Consider the following 24,273-nt stretch of genomic DNA (forward strand, 5'->3'; position numbering starts at 1 on the left):
CTGTTTGAAAGTTGGCACGAGATGGAATGAAAAGACGCAATCCCCTCCTGTGAACCCTCTGGAATCTAGATCCTTGGTCTTTTATTGGACAGCATGCTTCCAGCTGCCAGGCCCCCAACCCATAACTTTCTGACCTCTCCCAGCCCTGAAGACAGTAGCTTTCCTCTCTTCTAGTGGTCCTGCATAATCACAGGAAGACCCCAGTGTACCTGGCCTTGGCTCAGGAGTCACTTCACCCGTCCTTGAAGCCCTTGCGGTTCAGGCTTTAGCCAGAGGCTGCCCCCTGAGCGTCCACGCCCACCTTCTGGCCGTGACCCAGACTGAACCTGATGTAAGCTGAAGGAAACTCTTCCGCAGAGAAGGGCGTCTGGGTCCGTCTAGTGTTTTCTTCACCCCTTTAACTTCCTGGATCCCCAACGGGGTCATGGACTCTAGGTTAGAAGCAACAGATTAGGTCTTCCACGTTAGGACGCGGCTGTTGGGAGAGAGCTGACGCTCCGTTCTTTCCGTCCCCGTATCCACCTCCTCAGCTAGGCTTTGGAGGGGACGAACAGGGGTGGGCCCGGTAAGGAATCCCCAAACGGACAGCGCCCCCTGGTGCTCGCGGCAGGGACTGCGGTGCGGGGTGGACGTAGAGGGCTAGGAACCGCAAGAGGCACGCAACATGCGTGACTCTCACTACTACATCACTCCTCCCACCCTCGCTGTTTGGCCTGACGGAGTAGCTCCTGCGAAAGGGGGCGAACGGGCAGCTGGGACTCTGCCCTCCCCCTACACCCCCTGTACCCGAGCGACATCTCCCAGCCCGCGGAGGCCCAGTCGGGGTGGAGCCGGGCCGGGGGCGGCTTGGCAGGAAGCAGCGCATACCTTCCGCTGCAGGAGGAACAGGTGGCTGGCTGCAGTGAGGGCCGGGGCCCCAGGCTTCCTGTGCGCGCCTGCCGGCTACTGTTTCTGGTCGGAGCTCTTTTGGTCACCCCGGCCTCCTGGCCCAGCCCCATGGCCCAGACCCTCGATGGCATATCTTGTGAGCTGAGAGGTAAGCGCTGGCCTTTCTGGCCTACTTGGCTGGAAGGAAGCAGTGCGGCCCCCAAGCCAGAGGCTGACCCACCACCCCCAGGGGTGCCGGGCCAGCGTTTCTTTCTGCTCCTCCAGAGGGCTTGGCTCCCCCAAGAACCACTCCACTCCTTCCTTGCTGGTCCAAGGCTGAGTCCAGGCCTCTAGCCTGGTACAGACCATGGGCCCGAATTGACCTCTGTGGGAGGACCAGAGTCATCCAGCAGGCTCCTCTTCCACAGGCGAGATCACCAGATTCTTGTGGCCCAAGGAGGCAGAGCTGTTGCTGAAAACCTGGCTACCAGAGCGGGAGGGTGCTGAGCAAGGTCATGTCCTGGTATGGCAAGGGGCAGAGCCTGGGAGGGCCACTGGGGCCCAAGTAAAAAGAGCCTCTTGTCCTGCCCAAGATGTCAGACACTCTCTCTCCCCAGGCACTGCTGCGTTGGAGAGCCTACCTGCTCCACACCTGCCTCCCCCTGAGGGTGAGTCCCAAGGCCTGGCCACCAACCCCTTGCCCTCCAGAAGCTTCCCTGATGAGGGCTGCATCTGCAGCACTGTTCCTCTTGTCCTTGTGGTCTCTGTCCTTCCAACACTACTGGCCTCCTGCCGGTCTGGCTCTGAGCTCCAGACTGCGCAAAGGACTGGGTTCCCAGGAGGGTGGGGCTCAGGCCTTGGTCTGGGCTGATCCAGGTACTCCACAGGTGGACTGCACATTCAGCTATCTGGAGGTCCAGGCCATGGCACTGCAAGAGACACCCCCTCAGGTGAGACCCTTAGTATCCCACCAGGGCCTGCAGCCTGGCCTGCATCTTCCCCTACACCTGCCGCCACACATGGAGCCCATCCCAGCTGCCTGCCCTTCCCAGGTCACCTTTGAGCTGGAGTCTCTGCCTGAACTGGTCCTGGAGTTTCCTGGAGTGGGTGCCCTGGAACAGCTGGCCCAACATGTTGCTGCGGCCATTAAGAAGGTCTTCCCTCGCTCGACCCTTGGGTGAGGCCCAACAACTGCACAGGACTAGCAGGGAAAGAGGGCAGTGGGGGGATATTCTGGAGACACAAGTGGGCTGCTTCACATCTCAGGGGCTAGAAGTCCCTTATCCACTTCTCTTTTATCTCCCTCCCCAGGAAGCTATTCAGGAGGCCCACACCCCCCTCCATGCTGGCTCGTCTGGAGAGAAGCAGCCCCTCAGAGGCCACTTCACCCAGTAGCCCTTGTGGTAAGGGCCAAGGCAGGGCCACATGGGGCTTCGAGCCCACCCTCCCCGCCCCCCGCCCCGACCCTGGATTTCAACAGAGCCATTCAAGGCACAGCCACCACCCAGCTTGGGTCTGATTTTCCCTCATCTCTGACCTTTTGTCTCTCCTCCCCCCACCACATCCCATCATACCCCTGGCACCTCCCCAGGTGGCTTCTTGGAGACATACGAGGCTCTGTGTGACTACAATGGCTTCCCTTTCCGAGAGGAGATTCAGTGGGTGAGGGTAGGGTCCTCTGGGGGGGGGGGTTGGAGACATCTGGTCCCCATGTGTATTGAGTCCCTCCCTGCCCTTTGTGGCCCCAAGCTAGTTGGAGACACTTTCTTCTTGCCTAGGATGTGGACACCATCTACCATCGTCAGGGCTGCCGCCATTTCAGCCTAGGAGACTTCAGCCATCTGGGTAGTCGGTGTGTTGCCTTCCAGGACTAGGAAGTGGGGAAGATTCCATGACCCACATTCCTGGGCCTCAGCTTCTTGATGGAAGCTGGGCCTGGGATCTGGCTGGAGGACCCTGAGCTCTGCCCTTGCCTCTTTTCCCATCCAGGGACCTGGCCTTGAGTGTGGCTGCCCTGTCCTACAACCTGTGGTTTCGGTGCCTCTCCTGTGTGGACATGAAGTTGGTGAGAGTCGAGGGGCAGGGAGGGGCCTGGGGTGTGGGGACAAGGGTATAGCCCACTGAGCCCCCACTTTGGTCCTCAGAGCCTTGAGGTCTTAGAACAGATTCTGCACATGATGAGTCAGTCTTCCCACCTGGAGGAGCTGGTGCTGGAGACCTGTGGTCTGAAGGGGTAAGGGGGACTGGGAGGGCTTGAGGAGGGGACTCCAGGGGAGTGGGATTGGGAGGCTAGTGGTCTGGGAGGAGTTGGGAATCTAGGGTCAGAGTCTCACGCCTGGGATCTGGTCCCCAGAGACTTTGTCCGGCGACTGGCCCAGGCACTGGCAGGGCACTCGAGCTCTGGGCTACGGGAGCTCAGCCTGGCAGGGAACCTGCTGGATGACCGAGGTATGACTGAGCCTAGGGAAGCCCTGGGGGCCAGTGCTGGAGGAGGTGAGACCCACATGGTTGCCTCCATCCACTAGGCATGGCTGCGCTCAGCAGACACCTAGAGCATCGTCCTGGAGCCCTGAGGAAACTCAGCCTAGCGCAGACAGGGTTGACACAGCGAGGTAGGCAGAGCCAAGGATGGGGGAGCGGCAGGAAGGGGGATCTACCTGATTGCTGAGCCACCCCCTCCTCCACCGCCAGGGATGAGGGCTCTGGGCCGGGCGCTGGTTTCCAATGTGGCCTTTGACTCTGCCCTGACCTACCTGGACCTTTCCGGGAACCCTGGGGCACTGGGGGCCTCGGAGGACAATGGGGTGAGTGGCTGTGTTTAGGGGCAGTGATTGGGAGCGCCGCAGACAGTGGAGTGTCAGGAAGCTCTTTAGTGAGGCATCCCTAACTCCTTCCCTTCCTTCCACCAGGGCCTCTATAGTTTCCTGAGCCGTCCTAATGTTTTGACATTCCTGAATCTCGCAGGCACCGACACCGCCCTGGACACTGTGAGGGGGTGGTCAGTGGGGGGATGATCGATAGGGCTGGTGGCTTGGCCTGAAGCCGGAGGATAGACTGGAGGGCAAGGCGGGCGGGAAGGGCTCAGTCTTCTGGCCGGTGCAGCCCACACCCTCCTTCCGCAGCTCTTCTCCGCGCTGTCCCGCGGCTGCTGCGCCAGCCTCACCCACCTCGACGCTTCGAGGAACGTCTTCTCCCGCACGTAAGCGGGACGGAGCGGGGCGGGTCCAGGGGAGCCTGCCGGGAGCTGCTTCCCTTCGCCCGGAAGCCCACTCCTCGGATCCTCCACCCCAGGAAGTCCCGGGCTGCACCCGCCGCGCTGCAACTCTTCCTCAGCCGCGCAGGAACGCTTCGGCACCTGGGACTGGCGGGCTGCAAGCTTCCCCCGGACGCGCTCAGGTCAGTGTCGCTGCCCACAGCTACGCCCCCCGCCTGTACAGATACCGCCCAGGCCAGGCCTCCAGCACCTCACCCCGCTCCTATTACACCCACAATCTCCCTAGCATCGTAGCCCTTCCTTCTTGGTATTCGTTCGCGCCCTGGTGCCCCCCTTCCCAGCTCTCGCTACCCCTTGTGGCGTCCCCTCCCAGGGCCCTTTTGGAAGGTCTCGCGCTCAACACGCACATGGGCGACCTGCACCTGGACCTCAGCGCTTGTGAGGTGAGCGCCAGGCCCCCGACGTGAGCAGCCACACACTAGGGGGTGGGGCTGCGAGGAGGGAGCGCAGGTCCATTGGCCCCCTGATCCTCCCCATCTGTGGCCTATTGGCCTCAGCACAACCCCACCTTCCACCTTAAGCTGCGCTCAGCGGGTGCCCAGGTGATACAGGACTTCGTGTGCGATGCTGGTGCAGTGAGTTCCCTGGATCTGTCAGATAATGGTGAGGCCACCCTGAAACCCGTCCTCCCACCATCCACCCAATTCCCACACTGCCCCCTTCGCCGCAGCTTCACCTGTGCATGACCCCAACCACCCTCAGGCTTCGGCTCAGACATGGTGACTCTGGTACTGGCCATCGGGAGGAGTCGGTCCCTGCAACATGTGGCGCTTGGAAGGAACTTCAACGTCCGGTGCAAGTGAGCCCCCATCTCACTCCCGGGCCTCCCAGACAGCACCCAAGCATCTGAGTCATTCCTTCACCTTGGCCTCTGCCCACAGGGAGACCCTGGATGACGTCCTGCACCGGATTGTCCAGCTCATGCAGGATGACGACTGTGTGAGTTCACGGGACCATGCGGGATCTTCAGTCAATGCACACCCTGTGACTGACCCCTCTGCCTCCTGCTCCCTCAAACCCTGTGCCCTCCTTGCTGACTCCTGAATCCAACCACATAGGGCTTTCTCTTAACCCCAGCCCTTGCAGTCTCTGTCTGTAGCTGAGTCGAGGCTGAAGCTGGGTGCCAGCGTACTGCTGCGGGCCCTGGCCACCAATCCTAACCTGACAGCGCTGGATATCAGCGGCAACGCCATGGGGGACGCGGGTGCCAAGATGCTGGCCAAGGCGCTTCGGGTTAACACCAGGCTACGGTGGGCGGGGTCAGAGGGGTGGGACCAATGCGGAGGAGGGCGTGGCACAGAGGGTGTTACTGGACTAAGGGGCGGGGCTGAATGAGGGCAAGGCCCGAGGGTTGGGTGGGGCCTTGCTGAACTCTGACCCCAACTGAAGCCCCACCCGGCCCAGGTCCGTGGTCTGGGATCGAAACCACACGTCTGCTCTGGGCCTGTTAGACGTGGCGCAGGCCCTGGAGCAGAACCGAAGCCTGAAGGCCATGCCCCTGCCACTGACCGACGTGGCCCAGGCGCAGCGCAGCCGCCCAGAACTGACAGCACGTGCAGTGCACCAGGTGGGGTTCCTTCTCCGCTGTTCTTCTCTGTGCCATTGCCCCGCGACCCCACTATTAACATCCCTTGTCCTCAGATCCAAGCCTGTCTCTTGAGGAACAACCGCACAGACCACACCTCTTCTGCCCTCACCTCCTGCCAGCAGCCACTAGGTCTGGTATCTAAGGTCTCTGAGCAGGTCAGTGTCCCCTCCCTTAAGCTTGAATATACACAGAAGAGAGGGGGATGGGGAAAGCTGTGGCACCTGAGAGCTTCCATGAGCCTGAAGGTCAGGCTTTCCCGAGGCCAAGGTGCCTAAATCCTGCTGTCCCAGACAATCCCCTCTTCTTGGTCTGGAGAGGAGACAACCACTTTTGAAATAGCTCCCCCAAATAACACCCCTGGCTACCTTTTTAAAGCATTTAAATAGGCTTTGCTGTTAGAGATGAGAGGTATTTAAAAATCTCCCCTCAATCCCCGCCTATTGTAGCCCCATCTATGACTTCCCATTCAGGGGTTCCCTCCACTCTCTACTGACCTCTGTTGTGGCTGCTCTAGTGACCCTTTTTCTGGCTTCATCTCCCTCCACTTCCTTGCCTTTGAAATATTCCCCCCTCTCCATTCCCAAATCCCACATCTCTCCCAAGCTTGAGCCCAGCCATCTTGACCCAGACATCCTGCAGGGTGTTCACATTCTATACATCTTCAAGTGATCTCATCATCTCCCACAAACTCTTCTCTTTACCTTGGAGTCCAATTTCACTAGTCCTCACACCCATCAAGTGCTCTGGACAGAGATTTGGATCAGGTCTCTCCTGGCCACATTGGAGCCTACACAGACCTCCTCGATCCTGTTCCTCATCCCCACCCTAACTCTCCCTTGCTCCCCCTGGTCCTTCCTCCATGGTGTCTCACTCCCGTCCCCCCACCCCTCAGTCAATCCTCTAGGTGGATGGTGAACAAATTGAGCTTCTAAAACACAGACATAAATAACTGCTCCTTTCCTTCCTGTTCTATAAACTTAAGAAGTCTATATAAAGTCCCTACAATGAACCAAAGGAGACACCGCTCTCCTTTCTTAAACAGATAGGTTTCAGGAACCTGCATCCTGTTGGAGACTCTGGGAAGAAGGCAGTCAGGGTTTGGGGAACTGGGATGGGACCAGGCTGGGACTGATTCCTGATGCCCCTCAGGAAGTGAACGAACTGTGTCAGTCGGTGCAGGAGCATGTGGAGCTGCTGGGCTGTGGGGCTGGACCCCAAGGTGAAGCTGCTGTGCACCAGGCTGAGGATGCCATCCAAAATGCCAACTTCTCTCTCAGTGTGAGCACCCTTCCCCCCTGGCTATGAGGACCTTTCCTCTTAGTCAGGTGTCACTTTGCAACTCCTTTTCCTCCTTGGCCTCCAGATTCTTCCCATTCTACATGAGGCGGGAAGCTCCCCAAGCCATCAATGGCAACTGCGGCAGAAGCTGGAGGGCCTCCTGGGGCAGGTGGGTGAGGTCTGCCGCCAGGATGTTAAGGTGAGATGGAACCCCTGCCTCAGTCCTACTTCCACGTGTAGGTTTAACTCCCATCCCATAGGTCTGCCTGTGATATCCCCTGAGTCAATATTCTGTGGGGGCTAGAGCCTCAAGCCAATCTGTCTGGGCCTTAGCCACACCTTCACCACTCTGACCTTTGCCCAGGACTTCACTCAGGCCACACTGGACACAACAAGGAGCCTCTGCCCACAGATGCTGCAGGGACCCAGATGGAGGGAAGAGCTAGAGGGTGTCCTGGTGGGCTCAAGGGGTCTCCCAGAGCTGTTCTCAGAACACCTGTTACAGGATGCTTTCACTAGGCTCAGGTATGCTGGATGGGGCTGGGCTGAGCTAGGCAGAGACAGCACACTAACCCTTGCCATCTCTTGCCCTCAGGGACATGCGGCTGTCAGTCACAAGGTCCTTGGCAGAGAGCATTGTGGCTCAAGCTCTGACGGGTCTGAGTGCTGCTCGGGATCGGCTGGTAAGGGGAAACTGCATTTGTCCACACACACACATACACACACACTGACCTGGTCATTGCCTTGCAGGGGTTCTGTAATGTCTTCTGGGGGTCATAAATCCCAGGGATATTTCAGGGTTTCCATAGTACTGATGGGACTATGACCCCTACTTGTCCATCTTCGGGGCGCCTGGTATTGCAGGTGGAGAGTCTGGCTCAGCAGGCAACAGTGGTAATGCCCCCTGCCATACCAGCACTGGGTGGAGGCCAGCCCAGCCCTTTTGGACCCGGGGAATTGGAAAGCCTTTTCTTCCCTGAAGAGAAGACAGAAAAGGAAGAGGATAAACGAGAGCAAAAGGTAGGTGGTTCAAGAACTCTGGGCCTTGAACCCTAGATCTTCCCATCTTGTTCTGGAGTGTGGAAGTGGAGGAGGCAGCTCCCCTTCCCCAGGCTGAGTTCATGCCCTCCCTACCAGGATGACATTCCTCCACAGAAATGGCCTAAATCCAACCACTGTCTTCACCTGGTCCCCTCCACTCACAGTAAGTCAGGGCCTGGGGGGAAGGGAGTTACTGAGTTGGGCTAAAGCTCTGTTAGACCTGGACACCTAGCCACCATTGATTCAGCCCTGTTGTTCTCGGAACTCCCTGACCCTTGCCTGAACCAAGCCAAGACCCCCATGTAAACTGCAAGGTTGGGGTCTGCTGTGGCCAGCCGGCACAGAGCGGTATCTGAGCACGCCAGGGCCCCGACACTGTTTCCACTCGCCCGGCCCCCCTTTCCCTACCCACAGGACGCGCGCATGCTTGGCGGCGGTGCTGATGCGCGCTGCTCGGGGCCGCGCTCAGCACCACGGACAGCGGCTGCGGGGGAGGGGCGGGGGGGCGGGCGGTGCAGCCGGGGCCCCTCCCCGCGCTCTGGGCGGGTCCCCCCGCTGCCTGAACACCGCCACTGCCACCTCCTTGGGCTCCGCGCTTGGTGCTCTTCTGGTGCTCTCTCCTCAGGTGCTGCTGAGGAACCAGAGCCCGAGCTGGCGGCTCCTGGGGAGGATGCGGAGCCGCAGGCGGGCCCATCAGCACGCGGCTCTCCGAGCCCCGCTGCTCCTGGGTCCCCGGCAGGCCCGCTGCCTCGCATGGACCTGCCACCCACCGGACAGCCCCTGCGCCATCCGACCCGGGCCCGGCCACGGCCACGGCGCCAGCACCACCACCGCCCACCGCCTGGGGGTCCCCAGGTGAGCGCCCTCCCCCCCACTCCTGAGCTTGTGGAATTGGGAGTCGCAGGTGGCCCACTTGCTCTGCACTGGTGACGGTGGGCAAGGAGGTGGGTTGTGGGGGCCCAAGACCACCTGGTCATGTGGCCTCGTCGTGGCTTCTTCCTGGCCACCCCCACCTGAGGCCATACCCATGCAGGGTCATGGGTGTGTGGGCTACTTTGGGGGTGCACTTGGTGTGAGACTGCCTCAGGTTGGCCTGCTGCATGGGTGGATGTGTGAGAGAGGGTGGCTGTCTTATCCTCCATCCTCTAGGGTTGCTGAAAGATACTAGGCTCTCATACTGCAGGGACAATCCTGTGTCTACTGCACATCCTGCTGGTGTATTGTATGCGCGGGGAGATGTATGTGTGGACCAGGTACTGTTAGGGGCAGTGGACACAGGGCAGAAGGAGAGGAGGAGCCGGCTTGAGGCCCCCCAGAGGGTCTGACGCAGCAGCCGGTACTGCTAAACAGCAGCAGGCCGGGTGGGGTGGGGGTGGGGGATACTGCAGGGAACTGTTTGGAGCAGATGGGGTGGCAGGTGAGAACGTGTGACCCAGGGGGACTGTGTGTTTTAGACTGCTGGTGACCGGGTTGTTCAAGATGTGTAGGATATACTCCATTGGACAAGAATGGGTGTGGGCTGGATATGCGTTCAGGGCCAACTACAGGCGAGGGTGTATGTGAAATCAGCGTCTTTGCCCATCAGCTAGACAGAGGAAGTGCTTGTGTGTTAGCAGCTCACTAGGGTCACATAAGCTCCCAGGTCCTTGAGTTACCTAGGGCAGGCTGTTGGAAAAGGGAGGTGGGAGCACTCAGCCCTGACCCGACTGTGTGGTGTCCCCTAGGTGCCCCCAGCCCTACCGCAGGAAGGGAATGGGCTCAGTGCCCGTGTGGACGAGGGCGTGGAAGAATTCTTCTCCAAAAGGCTAATCCAGCAAGATCACCTGTGAGTGAGGGGCAATTGCAGGGGGTAGGAGAGGGTAAGCTGCTCCATGGGCTTTCCTATTTACTTCTGGCTGTTCCCACAGCTGGGCCCCCGAGGAGGACCCGGCCACTGAGGGGGGTACCACCCCTGTCCCCCGTACGCTGCGAAAGAAGCTGGGTACCCTCTTTGCCTTCAAGAAGCCTCGTTCAACACGGGGGCCACGGCCTGACCTAGAGACCAGCCCTGGGGCAGCGCCCCGCACTCGAAAAACCACACTTGGGGACCTGCTGCGGCCACCAGCACGTCCTGGCCGAGGTGAAGAGCCTGGTGGAGCTGACGGAGGCACCAGCAGCCCTGACCCTGCTCGCAGGGGTCGGCCTCGCTACACTAGGGAAAGCAAGGCCTACTCAATGATACTGCTACCTGCCGAGGAGGAAGAGGCAACATTGGGTACCAGACCTGACAAGGTGAGGCCTGGTGACAAGGGGTGAGGGCTCTGCTGGAACCGAGGGCAGCAGACTCTCTTCCCACTCGGCTATCTCTGTCCCCAGAGGCGGCCCCTGGAGCGGGGAGACACAGAGCTGGCCCCATCCTTTGAACAACGGGTACAAGTGATGCTGCAGAGAATCGGTGTGAGCAGAGGCAGCGGGAGTGCTGAAGGCAAGAGGAAGCAAGTGAGTTGAGAGGGACACAAGCGCAAAGTGAGGGGGCAGGTGATGTGGCAGTCTGTGGGTGACATATGTGACCAGGAGATTCATGACACACAGGTCAGTTCCATTCCTTCCGCCTCAAAAGAGTCATCAGCTTCAACCATTCTCTCCTCTTGGCTTCTGCCCTGGCCACTGTCCTTTCCTCCTTGGAGATGGGATGGTCCTTTCTCTGCAGATCTAACAGAAATCTGACTTGTCATCTGCATTTGAAACAGCAAGTCCTCCTGGGGCTTTCTCTCAAGCCCCTGTGGGGTCTTAGCCCTGGTCACTTTCATCTCACTGCTTTCCACCCCTAGTTGCATCTCAGAGCCTCCATACATGTCCTGTCTGGGGCACCTCCTTGTTCCACTTCCTGCTCCTCAACAACCATGTGTTAAACCAAGTTCCTCTTCTTCAATCTCTGCATTTCCCTATGGGCCTTCCTTGACTCTCTTCTATGGTCATCCTACTAATGCCACTGTAATCACAGTCCGTAATAAGAACCACAGCCCTATGAACTATCCATTTTATAATCTTTCAGGAAAATAAGGAACACATATGATGTGAGCCTCAGCATGAATTTAGAAACGTGTAGAAAGTGAATCAGAGTTTAAGAAATCACATTGTGTGTCTGTGCATGCATATGCATGTTTCTGTGTTAACTGTCCACCATCCCAGACTTTGAACTCTAAGGCCAGGACTGAGTTTGCCATATTCTTGCCTAGCCCACAGTGGGCATTTAGTGGTAGTTATAAGAACAAGAATGAACAAAAGGACAAAGCAGGGTGAGGTCAGTGCAAGACTGAGCTTGACTTCCCTGTTTCTTACAGAGCAAAGATGGAGAAATCAAGAAGGCTGGCTCAGATGGTAAGTGGGATCTTGGGCTAGGGCAGTACATTTTCAGGGAGGGAGATATTCTTAGTGATAGACCCCAAAGTATACTTGCTCTCCTGGGGAAGAGGGGAAGAGGCCAGGCTTTTCTTCCCCTCACCCCCAAGGTCTGGTGCCTGAGACCCCAGCCCCGCCTTGCAGGTGACATTATGGACAGTTCCTCGGAGGCCCCTCCCATCTCGATCAAGTCCCGTACCCACTCTGTGTCTGCTGGTGAGTGAAGGCCACTGTGCATGTGGGGGAACATGAAGGGATAGGCAGGAGGCGGGCAGACCAATGGTTAGGCTCATCTCCAATGCCTGGCCCATGTCTTGGCTGATACCATTTTCCTTACAGACCCCTCATGCAGACCTGGGCCAGGGGGCCAAGGGCCTGAGTCTGCCACCTGGAAGACACTGGGGCAGCAGCTGAATGCAGAGCTTAGGAGCCGTGGTTGGGGCCAACAGGATTGTCCAGGCCCCCCTTCTTGTCCAAGCCCCCGAAAAGCCAGTCCTTCCCGAGACAGCCTGGGTCTTCCAGAAGATCCTTACTTGGGCCCCAGGAATGAGGGTAAGCAGGCACTGTCGCCCTTACCCCAGTACTGGGCTAGGGACCAGAGGAATTCCTGTTGGGAACTCAGCTTCAATGGGCACATTGAAGGTGGGAGGCAAGGGCTGGAGTGGGGGCAGCTGGTGGGACCATACCCTAATAATCTGGCCTCCCCTAGATGGCCAGCTGAGGCCGAGGCCTCTCTCAGCAGGGCGACGAGCAGTGTCTGTGCATGAGGACCAGCTACAGGCCCCCATTGGTGAGGGGAAGACACCTCCATGTGTGCTTGAGTGCAGATGGGAGTGGGTGGGCTCTAGGGTTCCCTTCATGGCTCTGGTCCTTGGAGACCACTGGTGGCATGAGGGGTTGAGAAATCAGAGAGCCAGAAGGCCAAGAGTGAGGCTCTGACAAGTGGTTCCTATCCCTGGCTCCACCTCCAGAAGAGCAACCTCTGAGAGGATGTGTGTGGGGGGAGGCTCTGAAAGCAACAGTGTGTGCGTGTGTCTATGTGCGCATGTGCACACTGGAGGTTGTGGGGGAGGGCTGGGGACAGGCGGCAAGCCTTTAGCAACCCACCCCACACCTTTCTATGTCCATCAGAACGGCCCCTGAGGCTGCAGCGCTCCCCTGTCCTCAAGCGCAGGCCAAAGCTTGAGGTACCCCCGTCTCCAAGCCTAGGTAAAAGGGGGCTGGGCCAGTTGGGAGGGTAGCAGGACTGCTCGGTCCAGTTCTGACTTTCCTCTCTCCCCTCTTCCTTTGCAGGATCTGGCCTTGGAGCCGAGCCTCTGCCCCCACAGCCTACAGAGCCCTCCAGCCCTGAGCAGAGTCCACCTTCCCCAGCCACAGACCAAAGAGGCGGCGGCCCCAACCCCTGACCTTCTCCTTTCCTGCCGCATGAGATTATTTTATTAAAAAACTTGAAGTAGACTGTGAAGCACCATTTGTCTGGCCACAGGCATGGACCTGTGTATGCACACATCCTCCCACGTGGTCACATGACCCCTCACACCTGGGTTGGCTCAGATTCCGGCTGTGGCTCCATCAGAAAATGCAAGGCCCAGGCCAGGAGCTGGGGAGGGAGCCTGGGAAGAGAACCATAGCTGTCGGTCAAAGAAGACTGGGGTCAGTGGCCAAAAGAATGGGGACAGCCCCAGGCACTCACCTGGCGGACTGGACCTGGGCACAGAGGGACGTGCAGGGTGGCTCATACTCATATTGGAAGGTGGAACCATCACGATGCCTCTTTGGGGGATCCTGAAAAGGATATGGTATCTGAAGAGGGGCCAAAAAGGACTCCAACCCCATCCAAGGCTACCCCAGGCCCAATCCCAGCTTTACCCAAGACCCACCCCATTCTACCCTCCAGTTGTAGGGGTGCTATACTCACCCAGATAGGACTGGACTCCAGGACTCCCTCAGTGGTTCTTATCCTTGGAGAATGCTGCCAGTTCTTGGGGGGCAACCCTAGTTCCTTGAACTCCAGGCTAAATTTCTGAGGACTGGTCACATGGGCCTGGTGTGGACTGGGGATGTGACCAAGAGGTGATACACTTGGGGTGCAGCTCACAAGTGGAGAGATGGGTACATGGCTGGGGTGTACCAAACTAGGGGGTAAGGGTCCAGGGGTTGAGTAGATGGCCGGTAGGGGCTGGGAGCCGCCCTTCTGCACTGGGTCTGAAGCAGCCAAGGACAAGGCAGGCAGAAGGCTGACACTGGCGCCACTTTCCTCTGATGACATGTGGCTGGGTAAGACAGGGGTTCCTGGGGAGGAGGGGACTCACTGTGGGCACAGCCTTCTAAGCTCAGACTAGCCGAGTGACCTGTGAGCTTAGGCAGGCCTGCAGGGACTGTGTTCCTCCCCCACCTGGCCGTGTACCCTTTCATAGCATCCTGCATAACCCAGGCACCCAACAGACAGCGGTGCATGTTTGTGGCCTCAGCACCACCTTACCTGAGGAACTGAGCGAGGAAGGAGATAACAGGGTCAGCGATAGTTCCTGAAGAGCTGGGTCTGGTGGGGGCAATTCAGGGCCTAGAGGTCAGGAAAGGCTTATCAGGTCTGTGGGCACCAGGCCGCCAGATACTCTCCTCTGAATCTCTCCAGTCCTCCTTACCCTGTGTCCTCTGCCCTGGGCCCAAAGAGTTCAGAATTCGCTGGTCATTCTCAGAGATGTGCAACCATAGGCTGGGGACAGTGTACACAGCTTCTCTCTGTGGAAGTGAACTATCAACCTGGCCTTTGCCCAACTCCTTACCCTGACATTTCCCAAGGGAAACCCCATACTGACCATGGCCCTGAGGCGTGAGGTGGCCCAGCGGGTGAGTGAGGGTGCTGTACAAGGGCCTGACAGCATGAGACAGCTCTCGGCCAGACGCACTAGTGCCCCCTGATGCTCCTGTTCCTCTTGCACTTCATCCAGAAGTTGGGACAGTGAAAGGCCTGGGAGCAGGGGATGGGCTGAAGCTCAAAGAGGAGTAAGGGTAGGGTAGGTGGGCAGGAGGAATTATTAAGGAAGCAGGAGGTGAAGGCTGGAGAGTCACTCTACAGGGAGTTACGGTCACACTGGTCAATCCCTACAAGTACCTGCATTGGAGGAAGTGGACTCTGAAAGATGCTCCCTACAGAAACAGAGGAAACAGGCCTGAGAAACAATCCTGAGGCCTGTCAACACATTTTGCCATCCTCTGACCAAGCCACACCTGGCCCCTTAGCCCAACTCCAGACTCACTCCAGGCAATCATTGAGCTTTTTCTGCACATCCGGGTCCTGGTTGCTAAGAAAAAGAAGGTGATAAGCAGTTAATATTACTAGGAGCCCAAGCCTTCCCAAAAGGCCTATACCCACGCCAGCCAGGCTTCGGTGGGGAGAACAGTTGGAGGGTGGAGACATTACTTACCAACTGGTCACCCAATCCCGGGGCTGCTCCGCGGGCAGCAGGCTGAAACGGTTCACCTGGAGGTAGAACTCTGCAGGCTGGAGGGATGAGTTCAGGGACGGGTCTCAGGAGCTGACTCGAAGAGTTGGGCCCAGTAACGCGCCCAAGACAACCTCACCACTCACCGGGCCGCCCTCGGCGACTTGGATTCGGACCCCACAGTCCCGTAGCAGCAGCAGCCGACCTTCCGCCCCTCGGAAGCCGAACTCTTTCTCTTCCCTGCGATGAGTGCGAACCTCACTACTTAAGAGCGAGAGAAAATAGCCCCTCCTGCCTGGGGCCCGCCCACCTCGCGCTCCCCGCTCGACTCAAATCCCCCAGGGCGCTGCTGCGCCTTTCTCACCAGTCCGAGGCGTTCAGGGCCTCTTGTGTCACCAGGCATCGGACACTGTGAGCCCCGTCGGAAACAAGCAGTGCAGCCCCGACATCAGAAGTGTCAGGGACGCGGGACGGACCCGGGACCTCGGCATCCTGCAGTACCTGACGGCGGCCACAGGCGTCAATCCCACCGCCCGCGGGCTCCGCTCCGGATCCCAGACCCTGAGAGGGGTGAGGGGCTCACCTGGAGCAGTTGCCCCGCCCGCGGACTTGAGAGTGTCTCTGATCCCAGGATCAGCTCTCGAATCCAGGGCCGCAGGACCAGGCTCCTCAAGCCCGCCATTCCCGTACCTGCACTTAGCCCAGCACCGCTCGTCTGGGTTTTCCGCGGGCGCCGAGGCCCCGCCTTTCGTCGGAAGAGGAAATGCACTGTTGCTGGGCGGGACCAGAGATCGAGGCCCCGCCCATGTACAAGCCCTAGCGTGCGCACGAGCACGTCTTCAGGAACGTGCGTGCAGATTCCCGTTGAGTCGACTGAATGCTGGCTTGCTTTTTCTTATCTCTCCGAGCAGCTGTCCGGCTTTTGGGCCGTTCGTCAAGACTCCGGTGGAAGGAAGGGGCCAAGGTCTGGCTCGGAAAGAGAGCGGAATTTGGGGCCTGAGGCTGCGGCCTAGGGTAGTCCAAGCGAGTTGGCTCGAAGCCACTTCAACGTATTGTGACCCCAAGGAGTTCGGCAAATATGACTCAGTTTCCTCATCTACAAAATGCGCAGTCTTGTAAGGCCAAAGGAAATAGTATACAGACAGCACTCGATAAATATCACTTCCGTCACTCTCCTTTCGGATTGGCCGAGCCCCTCCTCCAGGCTCCGGGAACTCACGGACGGTAGCGTAATGATGTCAGAGCACACAAAGACGTCTCCGTCCCCATCACCGTTTCCAAGGAAACGCGGACTCCGCGTTCCACTCTCCGTAGCGGCCCCCTTGACGTCAAGGTCCGGATGGGGGGGCGGGGCGAGTGCTACCGCCAGGGGCGGGGCAGCGCGGGCCTGCCGGCCCCGCTGTACACCTGCGCTTCGGCGGGCCGCCTGGGGCACCGTCCCCGGCCCGCCAGGCCCCACCATGGCCAGGCCACAGAGGACCCCGGCGCGCAGTCCCGACAGCATCGTGGAGGTGAAGAGCAAAGTAAGGGCCCCTTCGGTCCCTGCTCCAGCTTCAGCCCTAGGTGCTTCCAATTCCCTTCTCCCCTTCCTGGCTCCTTGGTCCCACCACCTTTTTTCTCTCCTCCATCCTCCACGTCTCATCCTCCGACTTTTCTTTTCGCTGTCCCCCACCCATCTTCCTCCCTTTCACTGCTGGCCTCTAGAGTCCCTCTCTGGCCTGACTTACCTGGAGGGCGGGGAGAAGACCTTGGACAGCGTCTCTTGTACTGGAGCTGAGGTCTGGACGCAAGATTGCAGCTGTTGCGACATCCCTCTTTCCCACCCCTGCCACCCTCGGACCTGTAGTGAGAGAGAACGCGGGCTCCGTCCTGATCCCTCCTCTCCCCTCACTCCTTGCCTCCAGTTTGACGCTGAGTTCCGACGCTTCGCACTGCCCCGTGCTTCGGTGAGCGGCTTCCAAGAGTTCTCGAGGTTACTGCGTGTGGTGCACCAGATCCCGGGCCTGGACGTGCTGCTTGGCTATACGGATGCTCACGGAGACCTACTGCCCCTTACCAACGACGACAGCCTGCACCGGGCCCTGGCCAGCGGGCCCCCGCCGCTGCGCCTGCTAGTGCAGAAGCGGGGTGAGGAAAATGGGCTACAGTGGGCAGCCTCTGTGGGATAGGGTGACAGGGCAGGTCTACAGGGGTTAATTCATGCCCAGGGTGCTCAGGCTTCACTCTCTGCAGTCTCTGCCCTTGGCCTGACCTCCAAGTGGTAGAAGATAGCTACAGTGACCCCTTCTTCAGGCCTGGGCCTGATGGAAAAGGGCCCAAATGAGAGAACAGGGTCTCTGATCTCAGCACCCCCCTCTCCTGCAGCAGAAGCTGACTCCAGCGGCCTGGCCTTTGCCTCCAACTCTCTGCAGCGGCGCAAGAAAGGGCTCCTACTTAGGCCAGTGGCACCCCTGCGTACCCGGCCACCCCTGCTAATCAGCCTGCCCCAAGATTTCCGCCAGGTTTCTTCAGTCATAGATGTGGACCTACTGCCTGAGACCCACCGACGGGTGCGACTGCACAAGCATGGTTCCGACCGTCCCCTGGGTTTCTACATCCGAGATGGCATGAGCATGCGTGTAGCTCCCCAGGGCTTGGAACGGGTCCCAGGCATCTTCATCTCCCGCCTGGTACGAGGGGGCCTGGCTGAAAGTACAGGGCTGCTGGCAGTCAGTGATGAGATCCTCGAAGTCAATGGCATTGAGGTGGCTGGGAAGACCTTGGACCAAGTGACAGACATGATGGTCGCCAACAGCCACAACCTCATTGTCACTGTCAAGCCAGCCAATCAGCGCAATAATGTGGTGCGTGGGGCATCTGGGCGTCTAACAGGGCCTCCCCCTGCTGAGCCCGATAGCGATGATGACAGTAGTGATCTGGTCATTGAGAACTGCCAGCCTCCCTGTTCCAATGGCCTGTCTCAGAGGCCTCCATTCTGGGACCTGCACCCAGGCCACCTACTTCCCAGTGTCCGCAGCTCTCTGCCCTCCCTGGATGATCAGGAGCAGGCCAGCTCTGGATGGGGGAGTAGCATGCAAGGAGATGGTAGTGGCTTCAGCCTCTGACACACAACAAAACAGCCCCTTGCCACTCCAGGCTGCTGGGACATGGCAGAGACTTCCTCATTGGGGGTTTTAGCTTGCTCACAGGGCCATATCAATCTGGGGAACATTAAAGGTTTTCTACAAATGCAGTTATGGTCCTTCTGTGTGCCAGCCCCAGCCTCCTCCCTGATCTTACAATCTTGCCTTCTGTCCTGGACATGAGGCAGGAATGATAAGGGAAGCAGAGAGACCTTCCTCTAGTCAAGCAACAGGAAGACCACCAGGCTTGGCATTTCTTGGGTAAGAAAAGCTCTTATGGAAACAAACTCCACTGTGTACAAAAGGTTTAATTTTGACAAAGGGGTTAAGAGACTGGGATGGCCCTTCTGCAGCTGCCAGTGGCTAGGAAGAGTGCTCTGGGGATATTGCTCCCCTCACTGTTCCTGTCTTCAGACTCTCTATAATGGGGCCTGACCTTATCCTTTGCAACTATGCAGTGATCCTTAGGGAGGACACCCCTCACTATCCCTATAAAAGGGCTCAAGCATCCATCTTCACAAAGACCTTGGGGCGAGAGAAGATCTTGATGGCCTCCTCTACTTGCACCAGCTTCCGGTCCAGCTCAGCACGGTGGCCCCGGGCCCTCAGTGAGTCTGCCCCAGCAGGCAGCAGCACCAGTTCACGCAGCAGCTGGCTCTGGCCTACAGGGGGCCCAGGAACAGTTAGTGCTGGGCAGGGGTGCATGGTCCCCAGTGGGTTCCCCATCCAGCCCTGCTTGTCCACATACTCACTCTGGAGCAGATTGCTCAGTGTCTCCAGCCGCTGGTTCTCAGGCATGCGAGTGTGGCCAGGAGGCATGGCAGGATCTGGCTGGCTATGTTGGCGGGCCTCAGCCTCCCGCTGCCACAGATCCCTGCGCTCCAATAAGCTGTGGATGCACAGGCTCAGGGTTGATGATCCCAGGGCAGATATCAGCTCCCACCTGCCACAGGCACCCCTTACCCTGGGTTTTGGGCAGTGGGACCTACTAATGAGGCACGTGGCCCTTCTGTGTGGCATTGTAGTGCTCCTGAGCTTGCCGTTGCTGCTCCAGCACCTGTGCCAGGATCTGAAGTGAACGGGAATGCCGCCGGGGGGCCCTCTTGGCAGTGCGGGCATTGTGGCCAATGAAATCCACACCCAGGACTGGCCCCTGCAGAACATGACAAGCATGATAAAGAGATGGCACTATGTTGTACCCTGAACCCCCAAGGATCCCTGCCCCACCTCCCAGCCCCTACATATTCTCTCACCTTGGCATTGGGGCCTGGTTGGGTTAGCTGGGGACTGGAGACACGGGGTGGTGGGAGCCCAGGGCCACAGCGGGAGTGCGCCCGCAGGAAGTGGGCAGGCTCTGTCCCAGAGGTAGGGCCAGGCTCCTGAAGGGCAGGGCATAGAAGAGGAATCACTCAGGCCGAGGTCAAGATCTGAAGACCTAGACTCTATCTCTAGCCTTGTAGGCCTCCTGTCTCTTGAAGGAGCACTTCTCCTCATGAGCATTTAAACATGTGTCTCACGTCCTTAAGAAAACAACAAACCATCCCTCCTCCTCAGTCCTGGCTCTAGCTACCACTCTCCTTTTCTCTCCTTCCTAGTCAAGCTTCTTGGCTCTGTCCCCACCAAGGTAATTAACAGCTGGCATCCAAGCCCTTGAATGCAAGGTCACTTTCCAGGTCTCATTGTCCTCAGCCTGATCCTCAGTAACTCCTGGGTTTCATTCCTGAGATCCAGACCTGACTCTCCATCTGTTTCCTGGACATACTTCCACTCCCTGGGAGACCCATAAATGCTTCAGCTTCAACACATCCACATATGACCTTATTGTTTTTCCTTTCAATCCCGCTCCTCCTCCTGAGACCCAGGATAGAGAAATGATGCCACTATCTACCAAAGACAGAATCCCACCACCATATCCTTGCCCATGCTCTTCCCACTGCCTTTAGAAATGTTGAAAAAAAATGTTGAAAAGTGGGTTATGTTGCCCTTTATGATGTGAGTCCTGCTGACTTCTTAGCTTAACCTTGTGCTCTTCTGTCTTCATAGTAAACTGTATACAGCATCTCCACTGCTCATGCTCCCTGTGGTCTTAGCACTTCTATCTGTAAAAGTTTCATCTCTGTAGAATGTTGTCTTCCATTCTCTTCTTGCCTGATTCTTACTTGCTCCTCAGGATCACCCAGCCATCACTTCTGAGAATCCTCAGACCCACCCTGCAGCAGAAACAGCTATCTCCTGTTACCCTTAGTCCCCTGAGATCTTCCTTCTTCTCCATAACTCAGATTAGGGTATAACTGCCTCTTAGCCAACAAGATGGACAATACTTCTGCAGGTACCTGCAGCTGGGCCTTGACCCGGGACTCCACTTTGTCATACTTTGGCGAGTGCCACAGAGCCTTCAGGGGTCTGGACCGGCCCTGTTCCCGGCTGTGCTCCTGTTCGCGGAAGCGCCTCTGGATCTCCTTGATACGCCTCAGGTTCTCCTTCTCATGATCTTTAGGGTCTTTCCCTGGGGAAAAGATATTGCCAGGCTCTGCCCTACATACAGCCCATGAAATCCAATTCATACCAGTTCACACACAGGCCCAAACCCTGACTCCTACAGAAGGATCTCCCTGACCTCTTCATCTAAGTTAGACCCTATACAGCTACTCCACCTCATCACCCTGTTTCCTTCCTGACCTGGTAATTATCTTCTTCTATCCCTGTTAATTTGCTACATTTTTATTGTGAAGTATACCATCAGTTGTCTTGTACATAATATTCATCTCTTCACTTGTTTATTGTCTCCCACCTTGACTTGATGATGGCCCATGCTTGTCTTCAACCTTGTTTTCCTAGCACCTGTCTGGCCTGGCACCGACAGAGGTTTCATTGATGCATGAATTCATAAAGCTGAGCTAGGGTTTCCTGGGGACTACTTGCAAAGAAGTAGTGCATTTTACCCTCCTATAGTTGTAGAAACGGACACTCGGAGAGGCATAGCCTGATCCCAGGTCAGGGCAAGAGGAGCAGCAGCTTTTGATCTCAGCTTTTGACCTCAGATTTGCCTTGCTGCTCCTTCTGCCCAGAACTTACTCTTGGGAGAGGCCCCTGGGCCTAAGGAGATACCCCCAAGTTGCAGCAGCATGACCCCCATGCCGCGCCGGCCACGCTCCAAGATCTTTTCAGCTCCAGGACGGATGCGGGGACCACGAGGTGGTGTGGCGTCCAGGTCCGGGTCCGAGGTCAGCAGGTCTAGCTTCAGCGCATTTCCCTCAAGACGTCCTTGTGCTGAGGAGATGGACAGGGTGGAGTGCGGGGTTCAGTGGTGGAGCGGACCCGAGCTTCGCTCAGGCCTCACTCAGCCGCGGCACCCACCAACTCACCCGAGGCCGGCCGCCGGTAGTAGTCAGGGCAGAGCGTAGGGTCTGGGGGGATGGGCCCCGAGATGCGGGACGGGCCTTCGCACATGCCGCCGTCGTCGCCCTGCAACCGTGCATCGAAGTCTGCCGCGCTGAGCATCTCGGATCCCGGACCTCCTTCCTCAGCCCCATGCCTCCTCCCTGAACCCGGACCTTGACCCCGGCGGTGCCCTCCATTCCGGGTCCCAAACCTGCACTAGGTACCTCCGCTCCTAGCCCACTTCCCTGTCCCGTTCACGGCCCCTCCCCCTCAACACCCAGGCAGGGGGCTCACCAGAGCAGTTTTTGGCCGCCTGCTGCCGCCACCTGACGAGTTTGCTGTTGCCAGGCAACAATGGTTTCCGCCTCTGAGGTCGGGGCCAATGCTCCCTGGCGCAAAGTCTTCTGGGGCTTGTAGTTTCAGCTGAGGGTGCGGCGAGCGGTCGCCAGTCGCCCTGTCCACTGCAACCCTTGCTTCCCGGCCAGTTTTCCCGGTCAGCGAAGGGTCCACCTGTCCAGTCTCTTGAGGCCCGTCTCACTCCTCCCCGCCCCAGCATCCTTTGAGAATGCGCTGACCCCTCGCAGCCATGGCCTCAGCAGGGGCTGAGAGGCGACCAGGGCCCCAAGAAGGGTCGGCCGAGGGGCCCGCACAGCTCGTGGAGGCTACCAGTGGCTGTTCTCAGAGCTCCGAGATGACCGTCAGGCCGTCTAGCCTTCAAACTCTTGGCCGCGGCGCTCTAGCAGCCATGGCCTCAGCAGGGGCTGAGAGGCGACCAGGGCCCCAAGAAGGGTCGGCCGAGGGGCCCGCACAGCTCGTGGAGGCGACCGGTGGCTGCTCTCAGAGCTCCGAGATGACCGTCAGGCCGTCTAGCCTTCAAACTCTTGGCCGCGGCGCTCTAGCAGGCCAAAGTGTGCGTCGACCCAGTAACTGCCAGGACAAGCTCCACAGGCGGGCAGGGGCATGGGCTGGTGCTCTTCATCCGCATTTGGTATTTAATGTCGGGTGTCTAATGACTGATACCTGTATCCTTTGCCCGGCTATGGTGACCAGTTACCTATATGTCACCTCTAGTGTCCAGTGATGGGAAATCAGTGCCTGGTGCCAGCCCATGAGGCCTGTGGGATCCAGGGTGAAGACAAGTGTCCAGTAGGACTAATCGCAGAGACAGAGCTCCAGGAGGAACGACTCAAGCTGGAGGAAGAAAGGCTCAAGCCAGAGGTGGAGGCAGTGGAGGAGAGAAGCTCCAGGCCTGTGGCCTCCATCGTGAGGTCCAGTCATGGTCCAAAGAGGAAGCCAGTCAAGTGAGGGGGCTTTCAGAGGGAAGGAGCTGCAGGGCTGGGGGTAGGGGAGGGCTCACACCCAAGATTCCTAAATCCAGCACTCCTGTAGGGTGTATTCGAATCCCTTGCCACCACCATCACTTCTCACTCCTTCTGTCCCTAAAGAGCCCTGGTAGGAAGCATCCAGAGAGAGTCTCAGGCCTTGTAAGGGACTGAGCTCACATGAGCTTTCAGTCCCTGACCAGCCTGGCGCCTCACTGACCAGGAAAGGGACAAGAATCTGGGCCCAGGGTGGTAGGCATGCAGGGATATTCCCTAGGCTCAGAACACAGGAGCCAAGGCTGGTGGCTCCTTCCTCAAGCCTCCTGTCCCACAGCCTCCCAGGACCTAGCCACCAAGCTCATCCTAGGGCTGAAGCTGAGCTGCAACAGGGGCTGCTGCTGCAGAAGGAGGACCTGGAGAGTAGTCAGAGTGAGCCCTCACCGTCTGCCAAACAGCACAAAAAAGCCAAGAAGCGCAAGAGTCTGGGGGCCCCAGTGATCCCAGCTGTGGTCAGCACAGTGTCTACACCCTCAGAGACCTTGGGGCTAGAGCGTGAGTGGTAGTCCCTGGACCATCCCTTTTTTTTCTGCCTGCTGGACCCCTGACATGGCACAGCTTGGCACTCTAGCTCCTACTCTGCCTTGGGTCTTTGCAGGAAAGGCCCAGCGCCTACGGCCCCTGTACCAGTATATCAACTATTGCAACCCTGAGCTGAACCAGGCAGGGGAGGAGAACAGGGAGGCTGAGGCCGAGGTGGAACCTGAGTGGGAGCTGACTCTGGTCCCTGAAGAGGCAGGTGTGGAGCAACTGTCGAATTTGTTGCCTGTGGCAGGTGAGCTGGGTTCAGGCCTCACTTTGCCCAGCCCCAATATGTTTGTGCCCTCCACCCATGCTATGGTTCCACAGGGAGAGGAGGCTGGAGAGGAGCCTAGGGGTTTGTCCAGCTTGGGGATCAGTGGGTGCCTCAAGGCTGAGGTGGATAAGTCAACTCAGGTAGACATTGACAAGATGTTAAGTGTCTGTGCTGCCCCACTGGTACCCCCACTCTCTCCTCAGTACAAGTGACTGTCACACCCCACCAGTGTCTCCCCTCCTCCCAAACCTGAACCAGAGCAGGAGTCTATGGGCTTAGGCCCTCAGGTGGAGGGAATTTGGCTCCAGTCCCCACTTAGGACCTAGGACTTGCTGAAAATAAACATTTTTCCTTTTCTCAGACTTTGACTCCCCAAATAAGTTGTCTGAAGAGGGAAAGGCTGGGAAGAAGAGTGGAGGATTCTCCAGTGCAGGGTTTAAAGCTGGTTATTTGGCTTGCCCAGAAACTTGACAAAAATATAAATTCCTGGGCATTACCTCAGATCTAACTGAATCAATCTGCAGGGGTGGAGCCTGGTTCCGTGCATTTAGAAGCTCCACAGATGAACCTGAAGTTCAGACAAGATAACAGTGGGGACAGAGAGGGAGTTGATGAGGAATTTGGGACAGAGAAAGGAACACTCTCAGGTCATGGGATGCAGGTGCTTGGCCTTGCTCCCTGTGTTTCAGGAAGAGGTCTGCATTTGTCTAACTTCAAGGG

General features: G+C 58.1%; 5 protein-coding genes across 16 annotated transcripts; 3 read left to right on the top strand and 2 right to left on the bottom strand.

Moving 5' to 3' along the window:
* Positions 1–664: 664 nt before the first annotated feature.
* Positions 665–12,856, top strand: CARMIL2 (capping protein regulator and myosin 1 linker 2). 5 transcript variants are annotated; one of them, XM_023523545.1, is made up of 39 exons: positions 667–1,036; positions 1,296–1,390; positions 1,485–1,535; positions 1,755–1,817; positions 1,920–2,044; positions 2,179–2,270; positions 2,459–2,535; positions 2,646–2,719; positions 2,857–2,932; positions 3,012–3,100; positions 3,221–3,315; positions 3,393–3,479; positions 3,559–3,671; positions 3,777–3,854; positions 3,990–4,066; positions 4,159–4,263; positions 4,455–4,524; positions 4,663–4,744; positions 4,844–4,940; positions 5,023–5,080; positions 5,219–5,391; positions 5,546–5,708; positions 5,783–5,884; positions 6,879–7,007; positions 7,093–7,206; positions 7,372–7,532; positions 7,603–7,690; positions 7,872–8,027; positions 8,145–8,211; positions 8,674–8,903; positions 9,773–9,873; positions 9,956–10,319; positions 10,404–10,526; positions 11,372–11,408; positions 11,574–11,645; positions 11,769–11,981; positions 12,139–12,219; positions 12,561–12,638; positions 12,723–12,856. In XM_023523545.1, the coding sequence occupies exons 1-39, from the start codon at positions 997–999 to the stop codon at positions 12,833–12,835; spliced, it is 4,209 nt and encodes a 1,402-aa protein (XP_023379313.1). In that variant the 5' UTR covers positions 667–996; the 3' UTR covers positions 12,836–12,856. The 5 variants fall into 5 exon arrangements, 4 of the variants coding, with proteins under 4 accessions (XP_023379316.1, XP_023379313.1, XP_023379315.1 ...); XM_023523547.1 differs by having other exon boundaries at positions 7,093–7,176; XM_023523546.1 differs by having other exon boundaries at positions 2,459–2,529.
* ACD (ACD, shelterin complex subunit and telomerase recruitment factor) lies at positions 12,849–16,657 on the bottom strand. Of its 5 annotated transcripts, none has more exons than XM_011380490.2 (13): positions 16,603–16,657; positions 15,459–15,841; positions 15,240–15,376; positions 15,022–15,115; positions 14,858–14,934; positions 14,690–14,734; positions 14,545–14,579; positions 14,249–14,424; positions 14,075–14,171; positions 13,912–13,992; positions 13,348–13,721; positions 13,123–13,214; positions 12,849–13,042 (listed from the first exon to the last, which is right to left on the bottom strand). In XM_011380490.2, the coding sequence occupies exons 2-13, from the start codon at positions 15,555–15,557 to the stop codon at positions 12,964–12,966; spliced, it is 1,386 nt and encodes a 461-aa protein (XP_011378792.1). In that variant the 5' UTR covers positions 15,558–15,841; positions 16,603–16,657; the 3' UTR covers positions 12,849–12,963. The 5 variants fall into 5 exon arrangements, with proteins under 5 accessions (XP_011378792.1, XP_023379320.1, XP_023379321.1 ...); XM_023523552.1 differs by lacking the exon at positions 16,603–16,657 and adding an exon at positions 16,095–16,241 and having other exon boundaries at positions 15,459–15,971; XM_023523553.1 differs by lacking the exon at positions 16,603–16,657 and adding an exon at positions 16,095–16,229.
* Positions 16,251–18,109, top strand: PARD6A (par-6 family cell polarity regulator alpha). 4 transcript variants are annotated; one of them, XM_011380487.2, is made up of 3 exons: positions 16,251–16,398; positions 16,780–17,002; positions 17,240–18,109. In XM_011380487.2, exons 1-3 carry the CDS (start codon positions 16,336–16,338, stop codon positions 17,977–17,979), a joined length of 1,026 nt encoding a protein of 341 aa, XP_011378789.2. In that variant the 5' UTR covers positions 16,251–16,335; the 3' UTR covers positions 17,980–18,109. The 4 variants fall into 4 exon arrangements, with proteins under 4 accessions (XP_011378789.2, XP_011378790.2, XP_023379317.1 ...); XM_011380488.2 differs by having other exon boundaries at positions 17,243–18,109; XM_023523549.1 differs by having other exon boundaries at positions 16,306–17,002; positions 17,240–18,015.
* A 329-nt stretch (positions 18,110–18,438) lies between these two features.
* ENKD1 (enkurin domain containing 1) lies at positions 18,439–21,779 on the bottom strand. The gene is made up of 8 exons (XM_011380486.2): positions 21,673–21,779; positions 21,363–21,462; positions 21,073–21,267; positions 20,331–20,503; positions 19,251–19,376; positions 18,987–19,150; positions 18,750–18,886; positions 18,439–18,659 (listed from the first exon to the last, which is right to left on the bottom strand). The coding sequence occupies exons 2-8, from the start codon at positions 21,445–21,447 to the stop codon at positions 18,499–18,501; spliced, it is 1,041 nt and encodes a 346-aa protein (XP_011378788.1). The 5' UTR covers positions 21,448–21,462; positions 21,673–21,779; the 3' UTR covers positions 18,439–18,498.
* Positions 21,780–22,123: 344 nt separating this feature from the next.
* Positions 22,124–23,910, top strand: CUNH16orf86 (chromosome unknown C16orf86 homolog). The gene is made up of 4 exons (XM_011380494.2): positions 22,124–22,234; positions 22,450–22,679; positions 23,020–23,252; positions 23,356–23,910. The coding sequence occupies exons 1-4, from the start codon at positions 22,124–22,126 to the stop codon at positions 23,763–23,765; spliced, it is 984 nt and encodes a 327-aa protein (XP_011378796.1). The 3' UTR covers positions 23,766–23,910.
* Positions 23,911–24,273: the final 363 nt, after the last annotated feature.

Source organism: Pteropus vampyrus, unplaced genomic scaffold, assembly GCF_000151845.1.
Source record: "Pteropus vampyrus isolate Shadow unplaced genomic scaffold, Pvam_2.0 Scaffold394, whole genome shotgun sequence".
NCBI lineage: Eukaryota > Metazoa > Chordata > Mammalia > Chiroptera > Pteropodidae > Pteropus > Pteropus vampyrus.

Excerpts from the sequence above, each read along its gene's own strand:
- CARMIL2 (XM_023523545.1), top strand. The coding sequence starts at position 997 with ATGGCCCAGACCCTCGATGGCATATCTTGTGAGCTGAGAG. Across the intron at positions 2,536-2,645 it reads AGGAGATTCAGTGGGTGAGG|GATGTGGACACCATCTACCA; the intron begins GTAGGGTCCTCT and ends CTTCTTGCCTAG. Across the intron at positions 11,409-11,573 it reads CAAGAAGGCTGGCTCAGATG|GTGACATTATGGACAGTTCC; the intron begins GTAAGTGGGATC and ends CCCGCCTTGCAG.
- ACD (XM_011380490.2), bottom strand. The coding sequence starts at position 15,557 with ATGGCGGGCTTGAGGAGCCTGGTCCTGCGGCCCTGGATTCGAGAGCTG. Across the intron at positions 14,735-14,857 it reads CGGGATTGGGTGACCAGTTG|CAACCAGGACCCGGATGTGC; the intron begins GTAAGTAATGTC and ends TCTTTTTCTTAG. Across the intron at positions 14,580-14,689 it reads AAGCTCAATGATTGCCTGGA|GGAGCATCTTTCAGAGTCCA; the intron begins GTGAGTCTGGAG and ends CTGTTTCTGTAG.
- PARD6A (XM_023523549.1), top strand. The coding sequence starts at position 16,336 with ATGGCCAGGCCACAGAGGACCCCGGCGCGCAGTCCCGACAGCATCGTG. Across the intron at positions 17,003-17,239 it reads CCTGCTAGTGCAGAAGCGGG|CAGAAGCTGACTCCAGCGGC; the intron begins GTGAGGAAAATG and ends CCTCTCCTGCAG.
- ENKD1 (XM_011380486.2), bottom strand. The coding sequence starts at position 21,447 with ATGTGCGAAGGCCCGTCCCGCATCTCGGGGCCCATCCCCCCAGACCCT. Across the intron at positions 19,151-19,250 it reads AACCAGGCCCCAATGCCAAG|GGGCCAGTCCTGGGTGTGGA; the intron begins GTGAGAGAATAT and ends CATGTTCTGCAG. Across the intron at positions 18,660-18,749 it reads ACTGAGCAATCTGCTCCAGA|GCCAGAGCCAGCTGCTGCGT; the intron begins GTGAGTATGTGG and ends GGCCCCCTGTAG.
- CUNH16orf86 (XM_011380494.2), top strand. The coding sequence starts at position 22,124 with ATGGCCTCAGCAGGGGCTGAGAGGCGACCAGGGCCCCAAGAAGGGTCG. Across the intron at positions 22,235-22,449 it reads CTCAGAGCTCCGAGATGACC|TGTCCAGTGATGGGAAATCA; the intron begins GTCAGGCCGTCT and ends TGTCACCTCTAG. Across the intron at positions 23,253-23,355 it reads AGAGACCTTGGGGCTAGAGC|GAAAGGCCCAGCGCCTACGG; the intron begins GTGAGTGGTAGT and ends GGGTCTTTGCAG.